Source organism: Bufo bufo, chromosome 7 (genome assembly GCF_905171765.1).
Source record: "Bufo bufo chromosome 7, aBufBuf1.1, whole genome shotgun sequence".
NCBI classification, from domain to species: Eukaryota; Metazoa; Chordata; class Amphibia; order Anura; family Bufonidae; genus Bufo; species Bufo bufo.
Window position 1 is genome coordinate 181983682 of NC_053395.1, and position 22890 is coordinate 182006571.

Sequence of the window (22890 nt, forward strand, 5' to 3'; positions counted from 1 at the left end):
TTCTTAGTGCTCCCTGGCACTGTGTATTTTTTTCACTAACTTTATTTTTTTAGCACTGGCACCAGTTTATTCTAGCATTTGGTTGATACGGGTGGGGGGGGCCCTCACTGATCAGACACTGGTGGGATACCCTAGCGATGTTCCTAAAACACACAGTTCCAAATAAAAATTTGCTACACCATTTGTAAAGGGTATGACACTTATTGATTTCTTCTATAGCGCCATCATATTTCACGGTGCTGTGATGAGACCGACATCACTCACATTAATTCCTCTTCCCAATGGGACTCAATCGATTTTTCTTATTTCTGACACACACACTGGGACCAATTTCATCAGAAGCCAATTAACCTAACCATACTTTTTGAGGTGCAGAAGAAAACCAGAAAACCAAGAGAACATACAAACTTCATGCAGATGTTGGCCATGGTTGGACTTGAACCTCAGGGTAACCATGTTAGCCCGTCATCATCTAAAATGTTCTTTTTAAAAAATTCTATGGGGGGGGGGATTTATCAAGTCTTCAAAAAGTTACAAAATATGGTGTTTGCAACTTCTGTAGGTTACTTGAGCAAAATCTTTGCACACTATATAAGTGAGTAAAATAATAATAATAATAATAATAATAATAATTTACTATGCATATAAACATGAGGTGCTTAGCAAATATATTTTGATCAAAGGAGAGGTAGCATTTGTAGCACACACATTATATATGTGGGTTCTGCTCTCCTTGAGATGCCCACAACGCATAGAAAAAAAAGTATTAAATAAAATAGGTTCCCATCCAGACTGAGGTCCCTTGCCGTTGTGGGTGGGCACCAGATTTCTGATCAAAATATATTTGCTAAGAGCCCCATGTGTACAGTAAATGTGGTATTACTTTATATATAGATCATATACTTTATGTCTATAGAGTGCTCATATATCCTGTCTTTCTGATGGCCACGTGCATCTGCCTATTTACTTTATCTTTTAGGATGTGCTGATTAGTTTTGTATCTGTTCTTTGTATTTGCTGTAAACACTTGGAGATGTGGCTACCTCCACGTCGACTGCACTATTACTAACCCATCCTTCCTACAGGCTTTTTTTAATTAGTGTGATATAGAGCCGAGTCTGCTCTCCCTACTCATTGTAAGTCTGCAGCCACAGAGCAAGTTAACAAGTCGTGGCCTGCTGGCCCTGAGAGGTATCAAGCAGACACCGTATATGTGCGTTCTCTTTGAAATTTAGATAGCCATATGGCATAGAAATAGGTATTAGAGTACATTCCCATCTGCACTGAGATCACCTTGCTGTGGTGGATGGGCACAGATATTTTTGATCAAAATATATTTGCTAAGCATTTCATATTTATATGTACAGTAAATATAGTATTAGTTTATATATAAATCCTATACTGTATGTCTATAGAGTGCCTATTAATTCAGGCGGTGTAAACAGGGCATGATCCTCAACAGGGAGTGAATACTACAACAGCAACATTTCATTAGCAATAAAACATACAGTCCTGATTAAAAGTTTAAGACCACTTGAAAAATGGCAAAAAATCATATTTAGCATGGCTGGATCTTAACAAGGTTCCAAGTAGAGCTTCAACATCCAACAAGAAGAAATGGCAGTGAGACAAAACATTTTTTGAGCATTCAATTTAATGAAAACAACGAATAAACTGAAACAGGCTGTTTTTCAGCTGATCAAAAGTTTAGGACCACACCTCCAAAAAAAAACTAAAACCCCCCCAAAACAGAAATCCAACTTCCAAACATGAACTCAGTAATGAGTAGCTCCGCCGTTATTGTTTACCACTTAAAAAATTTGTTTCGGCATGCTTGATGCAAGCGTTTCCATGAGGTGAGTGGGAACATTTCTCCAAGTGGTGAAGACGGCCGCACGAAGGCCATCTACTGTCTGGAACTGTTGTCCATTTTTGTAAACTTCCCTTGCCATCCATCCCCAAAGGTTCTCAATTGGATTTAGATCAGGGGAACACGCAGGATGGACCAAAAGAGTGATGCTATTCTCCTGGAAGAAATCCCTTGTCCTGCGGGCATTGTGTACTGTAGCGTTGTCCTGTTGGAAAACCCAGTCGTTACCACACAGACGAGGGCCCTCAGTCATGAGGAATGCTCTCTGCAACATCTGGACATAGCCAGCGGCCGTTTGATGCCCCTGCACTTCCTGAAGCTCCATTGTTCCACTAAAGGAAAAAGCACCCCAGACCATTATGGTGCCCCCTCCACTGTGGCGCGTAGAAAACATCTCTGGTGGGATCTGCTTGTCATGCCAGTAACATTGGAAACCATCAGGACCATCAAGGTTACATTTTTTCTCATCAGAGAATAAAACTTTCTTCCACCTTTGAATGTCCCATGTTTGGTGCTCTCTTGCAAAGTCCAAACAAGCAGTTCTGTGGCGTTCAAGGAGACGAGGTCTTTGAAGACGTTTTTCGTTTTTGAAGCCCTTCAGTCTCAGATGCCGTCTGATGGTTATGGGGCTGCAGTCAGCACCAGTAAGGGCCTTAATTTGGGTCGAGGATCGTCCAGTGTCTTGACGGACAGCCAATTGGATCCTCCGGCTCAGTGCTGATGAAATTTTTTGGGGTCTTCCACTTGACTTTTTTGTTCCATAACTCTCAGGATAATTTACTGCGTCTCACCTCAGCAGCGATGGCGCGCTGTGAGAGACCCTGCTTATGCAGTTCAACAACACGACCACGTTCAAAAAGGGAGAGTTTTTTTGCCTTTGCCATCACAACGTGTGACTACCTGACAGAAAATGACAATGAATCCACATCTTTGCACAGATTTGGCCTTTTAAAGGCATGTGGTCCTAAAATTTTGATCAGCTGAAAAACAACCTGTTTCAGTTTTATCATTATTTTCAATTAATTAAATACTCAAAAAATGTTTTGTCTCACTCCCATTTCTTCTTGTTGCATGTTGAAGCTCTACTTGGAACCTTGTTAAGATCCAACAATGTAAAATAAGATTTTTTGCCATTTTTCAAGTGGTCTTAAACTTTTGATCAGGACTGTACTAAGGTGAAATAATAAACCACCAGTGTCCCAATGCTGAAAAATATTAGCATGCTAGCTAGATTAGGGGGGAAATTGTTCTGTCTACCTGAAAGGGGTTGTCTCACTTTACTAAATAGCATTCATTATGTAGAGGAAGTTAATACAAGCCGCTTACTAATGTAATGTGATTGTCCATATTGCCTCCTTTGCTGACTGGATTCATTTTTCCATCACATTATACACTGCTCATTTACATGGTTACGACCACCCAGCAATCCAGCAGCGGTGGTCGTGCTTGCACACTCTAGGAAAAAGCACTAGCCTAGTTGCACTCTCACGGTGCTGACCAGTAGAGATGTTGCCGATTTTTCCTATAGTGTGCAAGCACGACCACCACTGCTGGAATTCCACCATGGAAATGAGCAGTGTAAAATGTGATAGAAAAATGAATCCAGCCAGCAAAGGAGGCAATATGGACAATCACAATACATTAGTAGGTACCTTGTATTAACTCTCTATACATAATAATTGCTATTCGCTGAAGTGAGACAACCCCCTTTCAAGAGTATCTGTCAGCAGGATCAACGCTGTTAAACCAGCCATAACGTCTGATAGGGCTGACTTTTCTGATTAAACTTGGTGCACTTTAACCCGCATTTGCCAATTTTTAGGAACGCGTATCCATCTCCTAAAAGGAGTCAAGGATCAAGCAAAGAAAGGTATGCTTTTAAATCAGCAGGGTCAGCCATACCAGGAACTGTGGCTGGTTTATTGGGGTTGAACCTGATAGCATATGCCCTTTAAACCCCAAAATATTAGCATTACATGTAAGAGGCCATCATACATCATTACTGCTGAGCACTTTTATCTCTCTGCAAAAAAATAAATAAATAAAAATCTATATAATTTATAATAAAAATCTAGATCTTTTCAAGGCTATTGAACCACAGTAAATATCAGATTACCCATTCTTCTCCTTACTATCTACAACAGTTGAATCGCACACTTTCAAATCAAATCTTCCTCTTCGACTTGCATGGTATGATTAATGGAAAATTAATACATGGCCTATAAATGAAGTCTAGCCTGTGTCCGAATTATTTTATATGCATCACGTGGGGCTTTTCGAGATGGCTCAGGAGACACTGTGTCTGCATTACAGTGGGGTCTGTGCGGATGATCTAAGGGCTTTCAGACTTCCACTTATCAAACAATGGATAATAGAGGCGGACAGCACAGAAATGACAAAACTCTGCTTGTGCAGTCAAAAGGAAGTGAAGCAAAATAGATTCTTGGGAACGGATTGAACACTGTGGCTCAATGGCCAGTAGTTATTTAACATTAGCTCTTGGAGTTTAATGTCAAAGCCGCTCATACATGGGAGGAAATGAGGCTATATGGAATTCGGATTCTGGAGGTTATTTTCTTATAGTTGGCACCATGTGTTAATCTATTAGGCGTGACCCGTCAGCTCTCCAGAAACGACTACTTTACTAAATATTTGCGTTTCCTAAAAAGTAAAAATTTGGTTTCGAGCTTGCATTGTGCTGTTCTTCAGTAAGCATGAATAGTTAGAAATCGTGGTCTTGCTATTGTGTGCCGCACACTGGCAGCGACTTATTGGACTGTGTAGGGTCACACCCTATCGACAAGGGAAAGTTTTCAATGTATTCATATATTTTCAGAGGGAATCATAGAGGATCGGCATAACCTAGAATTCTGAGAAAAAATATTCCAGATTTGTTACTTTATGAGGAATGTAAATATTTACTTAAACTAACACGTCAGGAGAGGTGACAGGTCCTCTTTAAGGCCTTTAAAGTTGACATAGTCTGCATACACTGTATATACATTACATTAGTGCTAGAGTACCGATTTTGGCTAAGGGTACGGCTGTAGGTAGCAGCGTATCTAGCTGAAATCCACACCAGGAGGAGGGGGTGTTGCTGCAAATTGCAATGTTGAAATGTTTCAGATTTGCACATGTGCATTGTAAAGGGAGAAATCCATGGCGGACACCCGCAGCATAAATAAAACACTGCAGATTTAAAGAGCATCTGTCAGCAGTTTTGTACCTATAAAACTGGCTGACCTGTTACATGTGCGATTGGCGCCTAAAGGCATCTGTGTTGGTCCCATGTTCATATCTGTCTACATTGCTGAGAAAAATTGTGTTTTAATATATGCAAATGAGCCTCTAGGAGCAACGGGGGCGTTTCCTTTGGTTGCAAACCCCTGGATAGAAGCAGTGTCTAATGTGATGGAAAAATGAATCCAGCCAGCAAAGGAGGCAATATGTTTTTTTGCCCCCAAAGTGGGGGGGAAATGCCATTGCATCTTATGGGGTGAATACTAATGAAGCGCTTCATTAGTACCGGGAAGCGGAGAAGGATCTGTACTCACCGCTTCCTGGTCCTCCGCTCTGCTGTCTGCTGTGCCATGTGACCTCACTGTGCGCAGCCTTCACAGCTGACAGCCGAGAACCAGGAAGAAGAGAGAGAGCGCTGGTCGTGAGGAGCGGCGGCGTCCAGGAGCAGGAGAGGCAAGTTATTTTTTTTTATTTTATTTGCGCTGATTTCTGACATGGGGGGGGGGGGGGAGCATGATGGCTGACATGGTGTCACGGTGGGGAGTGGGGGAAACTCCCCACCGTACGATAGTGGGTGCAACAGGGAAGCAACAAGGCCAGGAGAAGGAATAAGGCAGCAGGTCACCTCCTACAGCATCCCTAATTCTGGCCCTGACTCCTAACCGTATGAGCCAACCCAGATGGTAGGAGGGCTCATACTACGGAAACTCGGGGCCTTACTAACCCTCAAGAAATCCCTGGACTAGGAGCGGGGTAAAGACGACCTCTTCCTCCAAAACACGGACGAACAGGAGTCTCCACCGGCCAAGCTGCAAAGAAAGGGGACCAAATACAGCATATGGAATTGGCAGGTAAGCGAAGAATACAACGCACTTACCTGCCACAGGCACACCGACTGGAACCTGTGCACAAGTGCTGATGTCCACACACATTAAGGACACAGCACATACAACAACCACACAGGTATCCAGGACACACATAGCTGCGTACGGACAATTGGGCCCCCCTCCGGGGTACCAGAGACCCCCTTCCAGAGGATACAACGTAAGACAGAGGAATGTCTAGCAAACATGCTGGACACTAAACACCATCAGACATGTAACACCAAACTAGACATATAAACACCCTGAACATAACCCACTCCAGACAAATAGGGACAGGAAGGGAAGGAGACACCGGGATGACATTGATGACAACTAGGATGACCCTCAGATGACAAAGAGCTAGGAGCAAGCTCCTACTCCAACAAAGGCAGGCATCCAACTGATCTCAGTCTCACAGCAACAATATATAAAGAGACAAGAGACCACACACCTTAACCCCCAGCACACCAGGAAGGAAAGAAAAAGCCTTAAAAGGGAAAGCGCACACACATGCAACAACATGTGCGTGGCAACCGTGTCACGGCGCACACAACATAGGCCGTGACACTGCCCCGTATGCTACAACAACAACTCGTTGCTGCAAGCAACAACATGCGTGGCAAACGTGTCACGGTGCACACAACAAAAGCCGTGACACAAGGGGGGCTGATCTGAGGTCTGATTAACATTGGGGGGCTGATTGCTGGTCTGACCTGAGGTGTAATGGAAAATATTTTTCTCTTATTATCCTCCTCTAAAACCTAGGTGCGTCTTATGGGCCGATGCGTCTTATGAGGCGAAAAATACAGTAACTTTCTCTACATGATAAATGCTATTAGCTGAAGTGAGACAGCCCCTTTAATGTTGTTTAGAGGTTTGATGTGAGACATTCATAAGTACAGAGAGCGGGCTGCAGATTACCCTATAGGCCTATTTGGCTGAACAATAACTGGACACAGCCATCAGCACTAAAATGTAGGTGTCTAGCATAAAAACTATGCTTTACAATGCTGGTCGTGGCACAAGGTGGTGGTAAGTGTCATACAGGTGGCAGGGGATCAGTGAGGTGAGTAATGCTTCTTTTTTAATCTATTCTGTCCCATATATGAAAAAAGTAATCTAGTTGAACAACTCCTTCAAATGTATAGGGGAACTTCTACTACTGAAATCTATAATATTAGTCTCATATTGAAAACTCTTGAATAACCCACTTTAAGTCACCCACTTTTCTAAGAAAGTGGTACGAAAGGACATCTACATTTAAAGAGGACACGTCCCTTCTCCTGACAAGTCTATTTTAGTAAAAATGCATATCATTCAAGAAATAACAATTCAGGAGCATCCTTTATGGTAAGTCCTATTTGTACCGTTTCTCTGTTATTCCTTCTAGAAACGTATGAACAATTGAGGCAGTAGTAAAAGAGAGAATACATGCGGCACTCACCAATTGCTGATAAAACTTCAAGGCTTTATTACTTCTTAAATGAAGACATCTAGGCAGGCTGGGGAGCAGAACATGCCCTTTACTGAAGATCGGCGGTGACGGCCGTTTCGCGCTGAACTAGCGCTTCGTTGGACCGTATGAAAAATTGACAACTGGGTGTTACCAGTTTGGGGGGGGGGGGTCCCTACACACTCTTGACACAGTCCAGTTAAAGCTGGCAGTATCACACTGCGTAGGAACACACCTCTTCGACAAGGGGAATGGTAACGCCCAGTTGTCAATTTGTTCATAAATATTTAGGAGGAATAACAGAGGAGCAACAGCACAACAAAGAGTTATGAGAAAAGATGCTCCGGGACCGTGATTTCACAGGCAATGCAAGAATTTACCCAAACAGATGTTAGTTATGGTGACAGGTTCTCTTTACCCTCGAGACTTGTCTGGATTTTAGGGTATTTTTATGATCCCCACAGAATTAAGATATTGATGATCAAAGAGAATGGCCTCCTGAATGAGTGTCAGAGATATATACATGGAACACGTGGAAGTGGTGGAACGTGTACTAGATGCCGACAGATGCTCCTGGATTGAGATGTCAGTCTAATTGGTAAAGTACCCTTCCCACTCTTTGAGTGTCTCTTACGTGATTGTTTTACCTCCGTGACCTTGACCGGGGCCTTATGAATCATTAAGTGCCTCATCTGACATTGCAGAAGTTATTTCTCCACATGTTATCCGAAAAATGTAAGCTTCCTGCCGTTTCCACACGGAGAAGATGGTTTGTTGACACGAGATTTAACTCTGATAATGTCACTGATGGAAATGTCTAGTCATCAGCAAACACCAGAGTAACAGAAGGCAACGCCGTGCGTGCTGCCTGCGAAAGACGAAACCGCCTACAGGCCTACTACAAAAGTCATCAAACCCATGGCAGTGGGAATGCATTTGGATACAATTCATTTTTGTATTCATTTAAAGGGGTTGTGTCACTTCAGCAAGTGGCATTTATCATGTTAACACAAGGCACTTACTAATGTATTGTGATTGTCCAAATTGCCTCATTTGCTGGCTGGATTCATTTTTTTCATCACAATATACACCGCTTGTTTCCTTGGTTACGACCACCCTGCAAATCCATCAGCGATGGCCGTATAGGAAAAAGTGCCGGCCTCTCTGGGGGCCGGGACCATGGGGGCTCACATAGGCCGGTGCAAGCACGACCACCACTGCTGGATTGCAGGTTGGTCGTAACCATGAAACAAGCAGTGTATGATTTGATGGGAATATGAATTCAGCCAGCAAAGGAGGCAACATGGAGAATCACAATACATTAGTAAGCGCCTTGTGTTAACTTTCTCTACGTAATAAATGCTATTCGCTGCAGTAACACAACCCCTATAATGGAATGGAATTATTTTAAAGGGAGTCTGCCACCTGTTTTTCACCAATATAAGGGCTCATGCACACAACCGTTGTTGTTTTGCGGTCCGTTTTTCACGGATCCGTTGTTCAGTATCTGAGTGTTTTTTTTCTCTGATTTAAGTCCTCTTCCGTTCCGTTATTGCACAAAACATATCCATATGGTTTCCGTATTTTGCAGATCGGAAACAGAAACAGTAACTTATTAAATCACCAAACTCATGATCAATATGGGCTGGGCATAGCATTTCTACAGTATGGATCCGCAAAATACGGATGACATACAGATGTGTTCCGTATTTTTTGCGGACCCATTGACTTGAATGGGGCCTCGGACCGCGATTTGCGGACAATAATAGGACATGCACTACTTTTTTGCGGAACAGCCATGCGGACAAACTGAAACAGAATGCACATGGAGTAACTTCGGTATTTTCTCCAGCCCCATTGAAGTAAATGGTTCCGCATACGGTCCGCAAAAAAAAACTGAACGGAAGAGGAAAGAAAATAAGTTTGTGTGCATGATCCCTAACTAAGAGCACTGCCCCATAGAAGATTGCAGACACATTCCAAGCATACTGTACCTGTGTGCACTTTGTGTCTGTATTCCATGTCCAGGAAAAGCACTTTTAGGGTCCATTCACACGTCCACAAAATGGGTCCGCATCCGTTCCGCAATTTTGCGGACCCATTCATTTTCAATGGGGTCGGAATGTGCTGTCCGCATCCGCATTTGCGGATCCGCACTCCCGTTCCGCTAAAAAATAGAACATGTCCTATTCTTGTCCGTAATTATGGACAAGTAAAGGCATTTTCTATGAAAATGCCGGCGATGTGCGGAACGCACATTGCCAGTGTCCGTGTTTTGAGGATCCGCAAAACACATACGGACGTGTGAATGGACTGAAAAACAGCTCCCAAGTGCCCAGCTCTGCAAAGCAAACCAGACTGAAGAGGGGAGGGCTGTTTAGTTGCTCATATCTTGGAATTGGACCTGACCTTGTTTGAAAGCTGGCATTCCAACCTTTCAAACGATACCAGAATCATAGCATTATATCCACTACATCAGATCGAGTCAGGAGTGAAAGCTGTTTTTACTTTCACTTTCAGCTGGGCACTTGGGAGCTGTTTTGCAGCAGAATAAAAGTGCTTTTCCTTGACATGAAGTACAGACACAAAGTGCACACAGGTATGTCTGGAATGTGTCTGCAATCTTCTGTGGGGCAGTGCTCCTAGTTAAATTGGTGAAAATTAGGTGACAGACTCCCTTTAATAAAAAGGTGTTTTCAGGGGAACTACATTTTTAAAGACAATAATAAAAGTAAGAGTTTGTCCGGGATTTTGTTTTTAATCCCCCACTATTGGTACCTCTGAAGAGAAAATATATTTACCTGATCCCCACCGCTTGGCCCCAGCTCCTGGGCTGTGTGCACTTCAGGCTCCTGTTTGTCAGCACCTGCACAGACCGGGTTACATGCGCTGCTGCTGCAACCACTGACATGCCTCAACGGTGAGGTGCCCCGAAGGGGCACGTCACTGCTGGGTCATGTGCCACTTAGGTAAACATCACTGCTGAGGCCAGGCATTGGCTGAAAACACCAGGAAAGGCCGGCTCAGCCAATCACTGGCTGAAGGGGGTCACTGCTATGGCCAATGAATGTCTGAGTGGGTCTTTCATGGCAGTTCTAGAGTGTTGAGGCAGGACCAGGATGTGAAGAGCAGCAGGGAATGGACCAACTTGGAAAGTAGTGGCAGAGTTTGGTGAGGGTAAATATAGGTACTAGACCCAAAAATCCATGATAGAAAATCACCATCTTTATTACCAAATCATATTAAAAGGATAAATTAATCTGCATAGAATACAGATAAAAACAAAGGGCAAGTCAGCATGCAGAATCCCCCAGACGAAGCCGTTGGTAGAACGGGCGTCGGGAGTGGCGGGTGAGCCTTGCTGCAGTATTTCTGATGGAGAGACTTGCACTTTATATGTGGTACTTGCCGGTGTTACATTTGGCGATCTGAACTTCTGTTATAGGTGTATATCCTGCATGCGGGCTCACCCTCCTAGGTTTTTATCTGTATTCTGTATCTTTTAATATGAATTGTTAATAAAGATGGTGATTTTATCACAGATTTTTGGGTCTAGTACCTGTTTCTGTTTGGTGATATGGTATAGTCTGGTACGATTGTACCATGTATTTCAAATAGGGGCTTATTTTTTGGCTTTTGAGAATGAATGTAGTTTATTTTCTATTTTCAACCCTTTGTGGCTTTTTTTTTTTTTTTTTTTTTTAATAGCTCCTAAGCTCCCTGAACTATAATATGACACTTTAGAAGGTGCTGCATAAAAAAGTCATTCAGGCTGCAGCCAAAATGGACAGGACCGTTTTAGCAAATTGGTAGGCCCAGTGCAAAGATTTTATAAAGCCCCAGAAGCCCTATAAAATGTCTAAGATGTAGATGCCCCCATAATTGCCTCCAATAGCCCTACACAATGCCCCGCACAGCTGGTACAGATATTCATGAGAACCCTACCTCCCGAATTTCTTCATAGTGCAAGTGACACAACGAGGAGCTCACTGCAGCGGCAAAACTTACCATATCCTTAAAATGGCCCTGACTATGGTCACTATAAGGGCAGCTATTAAAGATATTTAGGACTATTTATACGTGTAATATACCGAGAAAACGAATGTGGCTAGAGAAAAAAAAAAAAAGTTTCCACATGAGTATCCTTCATCCATTGCTTAATACCATACTATAACAGCTGCAAGAATCCTTAAAATTTGGATCCCATCCCAACTAGAGGAGCGATTCTAAATGTGTTACTTTAAATTAGTCTGGATATTAGGAATTTGTGCCAGCGCATACACATTCAATGTTAATTGCCGCCTTGTTTGGGGTCACTCACAGCACTTTTTACAAACAGTGGACAGATGGAATGGTGGGTCTACATAACCGGTAATGAGGTGACAGAATACCGCACGTATAGAGGATATGGAGGCTAGAACTATGGCGCAAAAATCATCATTGTGACCGAGGCTGAAGCCCTAAAATGCACTAAATCTAATGGTGGAACCTACCACAGTAAATTTCATTTAATCATTCACTTCGACTAAACACCTTAGGCTGCATTCACACGGCCGTGTGCTCTGTGCCACATTTCCTGGACCAACCGTGGCTTATGTGACACAAACTCACTGCATCATTGTGATCTATGGTCCTGCGAGTTCCAGCCCGGCTGCAGGTCTATTCTCCTGTACTCAAATGATGCTGTGAGGCGCATAGTACATAAAAGTCGCCATTACTCTGCTGATTCAATAACTGTCCAAACCTCCTTCGGCATTAAAATAAAAAGACAACTGAACTGTGCTGGAGCTGATCAGCTTCATGCAAGTCTTACATCACCGAGCACAATGCCAAGCGTCAGATGGGGTGGTGTAAAGCGCGTCACCACTGGAAAGTTACTTGCCTGACTGCGTCATCGCAACTGTAGAGTTTGGTGGAGGAGAGATAAAGCTACGGGGTTATATTTCAGGGGTTGGCCAGGTCCCTTAGTTCAAGTGAAGGGAAATCTTAAAGGGCATCTGTCAGCAGTTTTGTGCCTATGAAACTGACTGACCTGTTACATGTGCACTTGGCAGCTGAAGGCATCTGTGTTGGTCCCATGTTAATATGTGCCCAAATTGCTGAGAAAAATGAAGTTTTTATATATGCAAATGAGCCTCTAGGAGCAATGGGGGCGTTGCTGCTACACCTAAAGGCTCAGCTCTCTCTGCCACTTTGATTGAAAGGGCTAGGCAGTAAAAACATTAGCACACCTGCCACTGTCAATCAAAGGGGAGAGGGCGCAGCAACCCCGTGTCTGCGTGGGTTTCCTCCAGGTTCTCCGGTTTCCTCCGGGTTCTCCGGTTTCCTCCCACACTCCAAAGACAAACTGATAGGGAATTTACATTGTGAGCCCCATTGGGGACAGCCAGATGCTAATGTCTGTAAAGGGCTGCGGAATATAGTAGCGCTATATAAATGCGTAAAATAAATAAAATTAATGCCTATGGATTAATAATGGGGTGTCATCAAAGCTCCTGTAGGCAGAACGTATCGCTGTCCCAGTACTTCTGTCCATATAGTGTGGCTGTATGCAGGCTGCTGGAGACCCTGTCACTGCCTTGATGTCAAACCTTGTAAATACAGATCAAAATCCTATTTTCCCTGCGACTTAGAAAACCTTTAATTCAATTAAGGTAATTGTGGCATCTATAGTTTACCACAAAGAGGGGTCTTAATTATGTTTGCGTCGATTTTCAGCAATATCATTTTTTTTTTTATACCTGCGAATTGAATTTATAGGAAAGTCAAGTCAAGTTTGAGAAACAATTTATTTTGTGCCACCGCTGAACACTTCAGTAATGATATAATATAATTGGTGCAGGATTTAGAAAGAGTAAATTCACTTGTAGCACAGGGGAGGTACAGAAGATAAATGAAGATTCTATTCATTTATCCGTAATTTCATCTGAGGCCTCTATGAGAGATGGTGGCACTCACAGAGAAAAACTGCTTATCTGGAAATCTACCGCAGATACAGAGGATGTCCTACACAAGCCAAGGTGTGATTCACAGTCAATTACGCTGGGTTCTAAATTATACATACGTCCGTATTAATGTGGGGAATCTGGATTTTTGAGCATCTGTGACTTTTCATTTTCTTAAGAGGAGAGATTTGTGATTGATGAGCCATGAAACCGAAAACACGAGTTGACTTAATCACATTCTGACATAGAAGGTTCTTCTACCTTGATCTGAAAAATCACTTTCTAGCCAAGAAGGTGAGTTACGGTTACGTCATCAGCCATTTCTTACACCAAGAGGCTGACTGCAGAATATGCGCAGACCTGGTCATGCTGCAGTCATGAGTAGTGTTGATCGCGAATATTCTAAATCGAGAATTTTTATCGTGAATATCCCGTCTGGGCCGCCGCAGAGGGAACTTCGCTGGGGTCACCATGAATAAGGGAGACCCAGGCATAGACCACGCCTGGAGGAGGGAAGAGCCAGGCCCCAGAACCGACCTCTGGTCTATCAGGTGACGCCCCGCCGCAGCAGGGCGACATAGAAAAATAAAAAAAGGACTAGGGAACCCAGAAGAGCTCCCAGCACCTCTCTGGCTTTCCTTCCTTGACAGGACAGGAAAAAACACTGCCGATGAGGGGTGGGGGTTTGGGTTTTTAACCTCTCTGTGTGCTTTTTCCTGTCCTATCAGAGGAAGGCAATCTTAGTTTGTGCTGTCATGGAGACGACTGGGGAAATTTATATTTTTATATATATATATATATATATATATATATATATATATATATACTTAACAAAATGACGAGGCAGCACTTCCAGCTTTAAGGTGACAGGGTGAAGACCCCTATAGACTTTAATCCGGCAACGTTTCGGCCTGCTCAATGAGGCCTTTATCAAGCAGCTTGATAAAGGCCTCATTGAGCAGGCCGAAACGTTGCCGGATTAAAGTCTATTGGGGTCTTCACCCTGTCACCTTAAAGCTGGAAGTGCTGCCTCGTCATTTTGTTAAGTATATATCTTGGAGGAGGGGCCGGCCTCTGTGAGGAATTGCACCCAGTGCACAACGTCTGACTGTGCTGCTGCAATATTTGGGATTTTATATATATATATATATATACACACATATACATACATATACACACACACACACACACACACACACACTGCTCAAAAAAATAAAGGGAACACAAAAATAACATCCTAGATCTGAGTTAATTAAATATTCTTCTTAAATACTTTGTTCTTTACATAGTTGAATGTGCTGACAACAAAATCACACAAAAATAAAAAAATGGAAATCAAATTTTTCAACCCATGGAGGTCTGGATTTGGAGTCACACTCAAAATTAAAGTGGAAAAACACACTGATCCAACTTTGATGTAATGTCCTTAAAACAAGTCAAAATGAGGCTCAGTAGTGTGTGTGGCCTCCACGTGCCTGTATGACCTCCCTACAACGCCTGTGCATGCTCCTGATGAGGTGGTGGACGGTCTCCTGAGGGATCTCCTCCCAGACCTGGACTAAAGCATCTGCCAACTCCTGGACAGTCTGTGGTGCAACGTGACGTTGGTGGATAGAGCGAGACATGATGTCCCAGATGTGCTCAATTGGATTCAGGTCTGGGGAACGGGCGGGCCAGTCCATAGCATCAATGCCTTCGTCTTGCAGGAACTGCTGACACACTCCAGCCACATGAGGTCTAGCATTGTCTTGCATTAGGAGGAACCCAGGCCAACCGCACCAGCATATGGTCTCACAAGGGGTCTGAGGATCTCATCTCGGTACCTAATGGCAGTCAGGCTACCTCTGGCGAGCACATGGAGGGCTGTGCGGCCCTCCAAAGAAATGCCACCCCACACCATTACTGACCCAATGCCAAACCGGTCATGCTGGAGGATGTTGCAGGCAGCAGAACGTTCTCCACGGCGTCTCCAGACTCTGTCACGTCTGTCACATGTGCTCAGTGTGAACCTGCTTTCATCTGTGAAGAGCACAGGGCGCCAGTGGCGAATTTGCCAATCTTGGTGTTCTCTGGCAAATGCCAAACGTCCTGCACGGTGTTGGGCTGTAAGCACAACCCCCACCTGTGGACGTCGGGCCCTCATATCACCCTCATGGAGTCTGTTTCTGACCGTTTGAGCAGACACATGCACATTTGTGGCCTGCTGGAGGTCATTTTGCAGGGCCCTGGCAGTGCTCCTCCTGTTCCTCCTTGCACAAAGGCGGAGGTAGCGGTCCTGCTGCTGGGTTGTTGCCCTCCTACGGCCTCCTCCACGTCTCCTGATGTACTGGCCTGTCTCCTGGTAGCGCCTCCATGCTCTGGACACTACGCTGACAGACACAGCAAACCTTCTTGCCACAGCTCGCATTGATGTGCCATCCTGGATAAGCTGCACTACCTGAGCCACTTGTGTGGGTTGTAGACTCAGTCTCATGCTACCACTAGAGTGAAAGCACTGCCAGCATTCAAAAGTGACCAAAACATCAGCCAGGAAGCATAGGAACTGAGAAGTGGTCTGTGGTTCACCACCTGCAGAACCACTCCTTTATTGGGGGTGTCTTGCTAATTGCCTATAATTTCCACCTGTTGTCTATCCCATTTGCACAACAGCATGTGAAATTGATTGTCACTCAGTGTTGCTTCCTAAGTGGACAGTTTGATTTCACAGAAGTGTGATTGACTTGGAGTTACATTGTGTTGTGCAAGTGTTCCCTTTATTTTTTTGAGCAGTGTATATATATTCGTCATCGCGAATATTCTAGATTTTTCTTTTTCATCAGTAACTTCCCTTCTTGCTTGTGGGCCAATGAGAAGGCTGCAATAACTTTGTCAGAGCTTAGCAACATCCCTAGCAACCAATAGGAAAGTTGCCTACCCCTTACTATATAAGAACCTCCCCAGCAGCCATTTTCTGCAGATTTTTTGCATTTCTGAGAGAGACAGCAGTGACATTGCTGTGCTCTCTGCTTTCATCTGGATCCTTATTCAATTACATTAGATAGTTAGCTCATATGTATAATACAGATAGTTAGTGGGAGATGGTCAGTGTAGGTTAGATAGTGATATAGTGTAGCTGATTCCAGTGCAGGGTGTTAGGTAGTGTGATAGGAGTTACTGTTTCTCTGCTGTCCATACATACATGCTACAGACATAGTGCTGTGATGTCACAACAATACTTAGTGCACCAATCAGTAATATCTAGTCAGACCTGATAAAATGTTGCATCTATCGCGCAAAAAATATGCGTATCATTAGTGCCGATTTGCACAATCGCGAAAATAATGACTGGAGATCACAAATTCTAGAATTCGCGAATTTATTGTGAAAAATTCGCAAAATATTACGAAAATGAATATTGCCTATGCCGCTCATCACTAGTCATGAGCTGAAACACCACAGGTCACCTGCAATCCATAGTCATCACTGAAGACTTCTGCTTTTTATAAAAAGGTCTATGACCCGCAATTTGTGTCCAAAGGTCTTCTACTACTGCCCTAAATATAGGGTGGGGTAGAGACAGTAACTCTTTCAGAGCCCCTGCAGTATGTAGATGTTTCTTAAACTTCCATTCCTAAGGGAGAGTGACCAAATAAGGAGAAGTGACAAATGTAGGTATAAAACATGAGACCCAGAGTGAAGTAGTATAAAAAAAATAAAGTCAAATATCCTCATTGGTGTTTGCTCTAGCAACCATTCTAAGCTCCCTAATGGCTCATAACACACCCAGGTGCCTGCCTTTGCTGGCCCTTTTCTAGTCATGGACCCCATTGTTTTGTTAAACCTGCCTTGACTGCCATTGGGAATGCTCGCTAACCTTTCCCTACCAGGATCCATCCTCATTTTTGCCAAATGATTTCACTAATGTTCCATACAGCTCAGAACATAAATGCAACTCGTGAGCAGAGACCCAATCTTTCTCTATATTAGTAAAAGTCCCCACTGCTTGGCATCTCCACCAGTGTAACCGATATCATATACCAACGTCACCACCACGTGGTCAAGTGACGCAAGGGTAGCAAGTCACCTCTGCGGCCAGCGATTGGCTATGGCGGCAAGTATGCTTCCCTTTGCAGGTCTGCTAGGGAGGGAGGTTTACCACACCTTTAATTGTACCAATGAATTTCAATGACAAAACATCATGTGACACATTCTTATATAAATTATCAGCTGGCTTGGGGCCAATAAATGACCAGCATGCCCTTATGCAGCTGGGGTTTAGGGTCACAAACCTGCCCATAGCAAACCTATCCATAACGGCAAGGTCCAGCAATCTTCAATGGCATTGGGCACATTCATATCGCACCATGTCAGGGAAGATGAGGACTCTTTTCACTGCACAAGCTCAAAGTACAGGGTTTGCGCAGTGAAGCAGGTTTACGGTCCTTGGCTTTATAAGCACAATGGGGCACATTTATCAAGACCGGTGTTTTAGACGCTTCCCTGACCATGCCATGCCATGCCCACTTTTTCAGACCTCGCGTGAGCGGGGAAAAGTCTCAGATTGCGCCGCAATGTGGGCCCGAAATGCGCCTAATTTTGGCGTATTTCAGCATCATAAATGACCCTCAATGTGTGCAGTGCAAATGGAGAGGAGTCCCGGAATCCCCTCTCCGGAAGGCTACATTCACATGACAGTAAGTGTTTTTGTGGTCCGCAAATTGCCTATCCACAAAATACGAATACCAGTCTTGTGAGTTCCGCATTTTCCGGACTGCACATGGCCAGCCCTCTATAGAAAATGGCTATTCTTTCCTGCGATTGCAGACAAGAATAGGACATGCTCTATATTTTTGCGGGGAAGCTGAACGGAACTACGGATGCGGACAGCACACGGTGTGCTGGCCGCATCTTTTGTGGCTCCATTGAAATCAATGGGTCCGCACCCGTCCGCAATTTTGTGAACCCGTTCATACGGTCGTCTGAATGTACCCCAAGTTATATATGTAATTTTCTATACTTTGCAGGGATGGATAGGTTTGATTATGGGGAGGTTTGGGACCTTAAACCACAGCTGCATAAGGAGATGCTGGTGGTTTAGTGGTCCCAAACCAGGTGAGAGGTTCCCATGCAAAATTGCCGAGAATTTTATTGGTCCAGTCCACGAGACAACTCCTACCACTGAGCATCCATGGCTTGTGACTTAGAAGTCACTTTGTATATCTCGGGATATCAACCTAAAGGGGAAAAAAAAAAAGCCACACAGAATTCAAGCCGTGTTTTACTTACTGGAAGTTGGGAGCCTCAGATAAGGCCTTGCTGTTTTGTATTCCACGGTGCACGGCACTATAAACCCATATCTCTGCAACACTGTCATTTCTTAGATATCTTTATAGATCAAAAATATGCACAATCCACAGCCTGAATCTGTATTTAATGAACTTCTTATAAAATCCTTTGAGGCCATTTGAATCTGATATTCTCATAAAGTGACCACATATAACCATGGCTACTATCAGCTGTCAGCGAGGCTTATTAAACGAAAGAATGCCGATTCAATACACGCAGTTTAATTTATCATTGAACTGACAGATAAAGTACCAGGGCTGTAGTGGGAAGACGCTAGATCAGGTTACTACAGATAGTACCGTACCTGCATGGATAGGTTATATAAAAAGAAAACAAGAGAAAACTAAAAAGTATTGAACTTGACGACCTTAAAAAGGTGCGGTCCGGGGCAAAAAATATCTTTAAAACGGCTCATCATGGTGTAAATAAATGAAAAAAGGTATAGTCACCTCTCTGATCCCCTGCCGCTCCTGTTCTTTGGTTGCCCCATCTGTCGCCATTCTCTACTTCCTGCAGCAGCAATGATGTCCCAGCACTGTGATATGTGACTGCTGCAATAAAATCACTAGCTGCGGGAGTCACTGCTGCAGCCAATAATTGGCTGCAACGGTCACATGCCCCTGTGTCGGTACAGGAATGGCAGGGGACAGAGAGGTTGTGGAGTGAAGGAGCCAAAAGGCAGCACTGGGAAACAGGTCTGCTCAGAAGGAAGGTTTCCCCCAAAAAGTACACAACCCCTTTTTATGCGAGACGAGTATGCCTTTTTTTAAAACCTTGCTGAGCCATTAAGATATTTTTCCATGGACAACCTAACCCCTTTCAAATTGTCTACAATGGTTCTACATTAGTCTACAATGGAACAAAACAGCAAAGCCAAGCATGCATGTGTTATGAGAGGAGAGAAAGCTATTGGCTCAATTATTGCTTGGCCAACAGTTATATTATGTATATGCCCAGCTGAACACAGAGAGAAGGGAGGGGGAGAGCAGAGAGAGCAGTTCTAGGACAGACTTGTGCGAGATTCACGGGACTTACACTCTGCAGAAGTAATCTGGCAGGAAATTTTTAATGAAGAATATTTTTTTAAAAAGTGCTTAATTCTGTACTTGGGAATCAAAAAACCAAAAGTTACTTGTTCATAGTCTTTAAATAACCATTGAGGTCAGTGATTTGCACACAACTATCTTTCATGATCCTGCATATTTTTACTCCTGCCTTCTGAGCTTACACCGTGTAGCTGCATGATTTCTTGACTAATGAGAGGAACCTAGAACAAGTCTAAATTCGAAGGAAATATGGTGCCTTTTATAATAGAAAGAACTTCCTGGGACCACTATAGTACATGCAATGAAATGCAATAACACCGAAGTCTCTGGTCAAAGTAAACTAACATACCGTGCAGAAGAAGGGCCTACAAGAAGACCAACCACCCCGAATTCTACAGAGAACGGTCACTCTTAACCAGTGTTTCCCAACCAGTGTGCCTCCAGCTGTTGCAAAACTAAAACTCCCAGCATGCCCGCACAGCCAAAGGCTGTCCGGGCATGCTGGGAGTTGTAGTTTTGCAACAGCTGGAGGCACACTGGTTGGGAAACACTGCTCTAAACTACATGAATGTAAATAGCGCAAACCTATTCTGCTGAGCTGTACACAGACTAGTCCCTCAGGACGGTCCTTGTCCCCAACGGGGCCTGGACAGACAATTTTATAGAAAGCCAATTTACTTGCCATCATGCCAATACGTTTTTGGCATGTGAGAGGAAATCTACAGAGGCACCAAGAGAGGATGCCATACAGACGAAGGAGGTCAGGAAGAGTCACCGGGTGTGAAGTGACTGCAGTGGAGTCAGTTCTGCATAGAATGTGAACCTGGCCCTAGATGGAACATAGAAAACTGCCATCCCATGCAGTCCTGCTGGTTACCACTAAAACATTTCCGATTCACGCACTACTGTCCAATCGCTGTGTGTGCTGGAAAATACAACAGGGAATTTTTATTTATTTTTTTTCCAACTAAATATATTAGTGCACAGAATATTGACTGCCTCATAGATTATATCCATTTATATATAATCTGCAATCATCTCCAGGGTATGAATGGGAGATGCAGTCTTATTACATGTAGCAATATGTTATGTTTCATCCTTCTATAGTGATCCCCCCACGCCCTAGGACCAGTAATCTCCTTTCTGAATGTATGTCTGTGTGTCCTCCGTAAGGCAGCATACCATATCTCCAAGGCCATGTGTAAATGAGGCCTGAAGTATCCACTGGGCAAATAACCATCTACACTCCAGATGGGGACTGGCGCATGCGCAAAAGGGGATTAAAGGGGTTTTCCAAGATATTTTAACAGTCCTCTGGATAGGTCATCAGTATCTGATCTGTGGGGGTCTAACACTCGGGACCCCCACCAATCAGCAATGCACAGTAGCGCCACAGCCCTCTGTCAGCTTTCCCTAGGTCAGTGATGTCACATGCACCACATTCACATGGCGCAACTCAGCCCCCTTGAAGTGAATGGGACTGAACTGCGATAACAAGCACAGTGGCTATACAATGTACGGTGCTGTGCTTGGTGAGCAGAGAGAAAGCCCCATCACTACTGCGAGCGCCGATGCCTTCTCAAACAGTTTGGGGGGGGGGGGGGTCCCGGGTGTCAGACCCCCATAGATCAGGTACTGATTACCTATCCAGAGGGAGGATAGGTCATCAGAAAAATATCCTTGAAAACCCCTTTTAAAGATCCTGCCAAACAACAGCTGGATGCCAAAGTGTATGTGCAGTACAGCGCAAGCGTCATCGACGTCAATCAGGGAAGAGTGGGTTGAGGTAGAGCTGAAAACATTGGACACTTCCAAGCTGAGTATATATTCATCACAAACTTCAGGTCTCATTTGTGTATGGAAGATTTTAGAACGTTATTTTATAAAATGTGCTACCCTACTGGGACAAACAGGCACAGATTTAGAAAGGTGTTTGCAAGTCCCAGAGCATGGTGGGAGCCCTTTAGAGGGGTAAAAACTGAAGACGTGTCCCTTTGAGATGAAGATACACATGAGAGAGCTGTCGGCTCGGCTGAGGGTGCATATTTCTGCTGGAAGGATAAGGGATATCTCATACAGGGGCAATAGACCGGGCATGTTGAAATCCAAGCCTGATCACTCGGTCTACAGGTCAGGGTTACAAAGAGCTACCCACGAGCAGCCTTGGTGTACAGCAGATGTGGTTTAAGAGCAAATGCCCTAAAGTCTGTGGTTTTAATGGTTACTGACACTTCCAAAGTTTTCTACAAGGCAAGGATGATCACAAGTGAGAGAGTCCAAGACTTAAGACGCAAATATGGATTTCGCCTGCTCTACTCACCGCTGTCTCAGTGAAAGGATGACCTCAGGATAAAATGAACTCAGACTAAACTAAATAAGGCCGTGAACATTGGGGAAAGTAAGGCTAATGGCCGTCCCAGGAGTCTTCGAGGACTGAAGACCATTAAGCCTAGATCTTTGATTGAGTAGAGGTTGATGAAAACACCACAGACATCTCAGCAGCAACCCCATGACGATGGCTCGATATGCAGCGGATGCTGGACACGGTAAATAGTTAAACGTCCTCATATTAAATATGGATGACTTTAGACTTGCAGCATTGCCTATCTTTAGAAATAATGTATGGACCTAGGATGAGGAGACGTTTATAGTCAGGTCGGGACCAGTGAATAGCTTCACCCCGGCAGGTGACCTAGGTTAGGAGACGAAATGGTCTTTGTTCTGCTCATGAAGTGAAGGGTTGGATTTGGCTGCAAACCTGAAACGGGGGGAGGCCGTACGTCACAGCCGCAGATTGGGAACAAGGTAGTGGACGGGAACTTTGATTTCAAGAATAAATCATTACCTGGACAGCGAGACAAGATGCATTGTCAGACAGCAGAACCTGTACACCTGCGGAAGAGCAAAGCACAACAGTATTACCAGTGTGAACATGCCTGCGTATCATGGAGGATTTAGGAGAATGGATTCATTACACATGCCAGCAGACTCCTGGGTATCTTAGCAAGAAAAAACAAACATACATCTGTAATAAAAACCTAATTCTTTCAGTTTTGAATAAATTTAATTGGCAGAAAACAGATATCCAACCACCAATACTATGTGAAAGAAACTTAACGGGGTTAACGACACCCAGGCTGATCAGCTG

The 22890-nt window shown here is 44.0% G+C and overlaps 1 protein-coding gene across 1 annotated transcript in view; it reads right to left on the reverse strand.

Annotated features, from left to right (window-relative positions):
* MTX2 (metaxin 2) overlaps positions 1-22890 on the reverse strand; it is a 77308-nt gene that overhangs the window by 32875 nt on the left and 21543 nt on the right. Inside the window, exon 3 of the mRNA XM_040439966.1 lies at positions 22588-22634. Coding sequence (XP_040295900.1) covers positions 22588-22634 — 47 coding nt within the window. The remainder of the gene's footprint in view (positions 1-22587; positions 22635-22890) is intronic.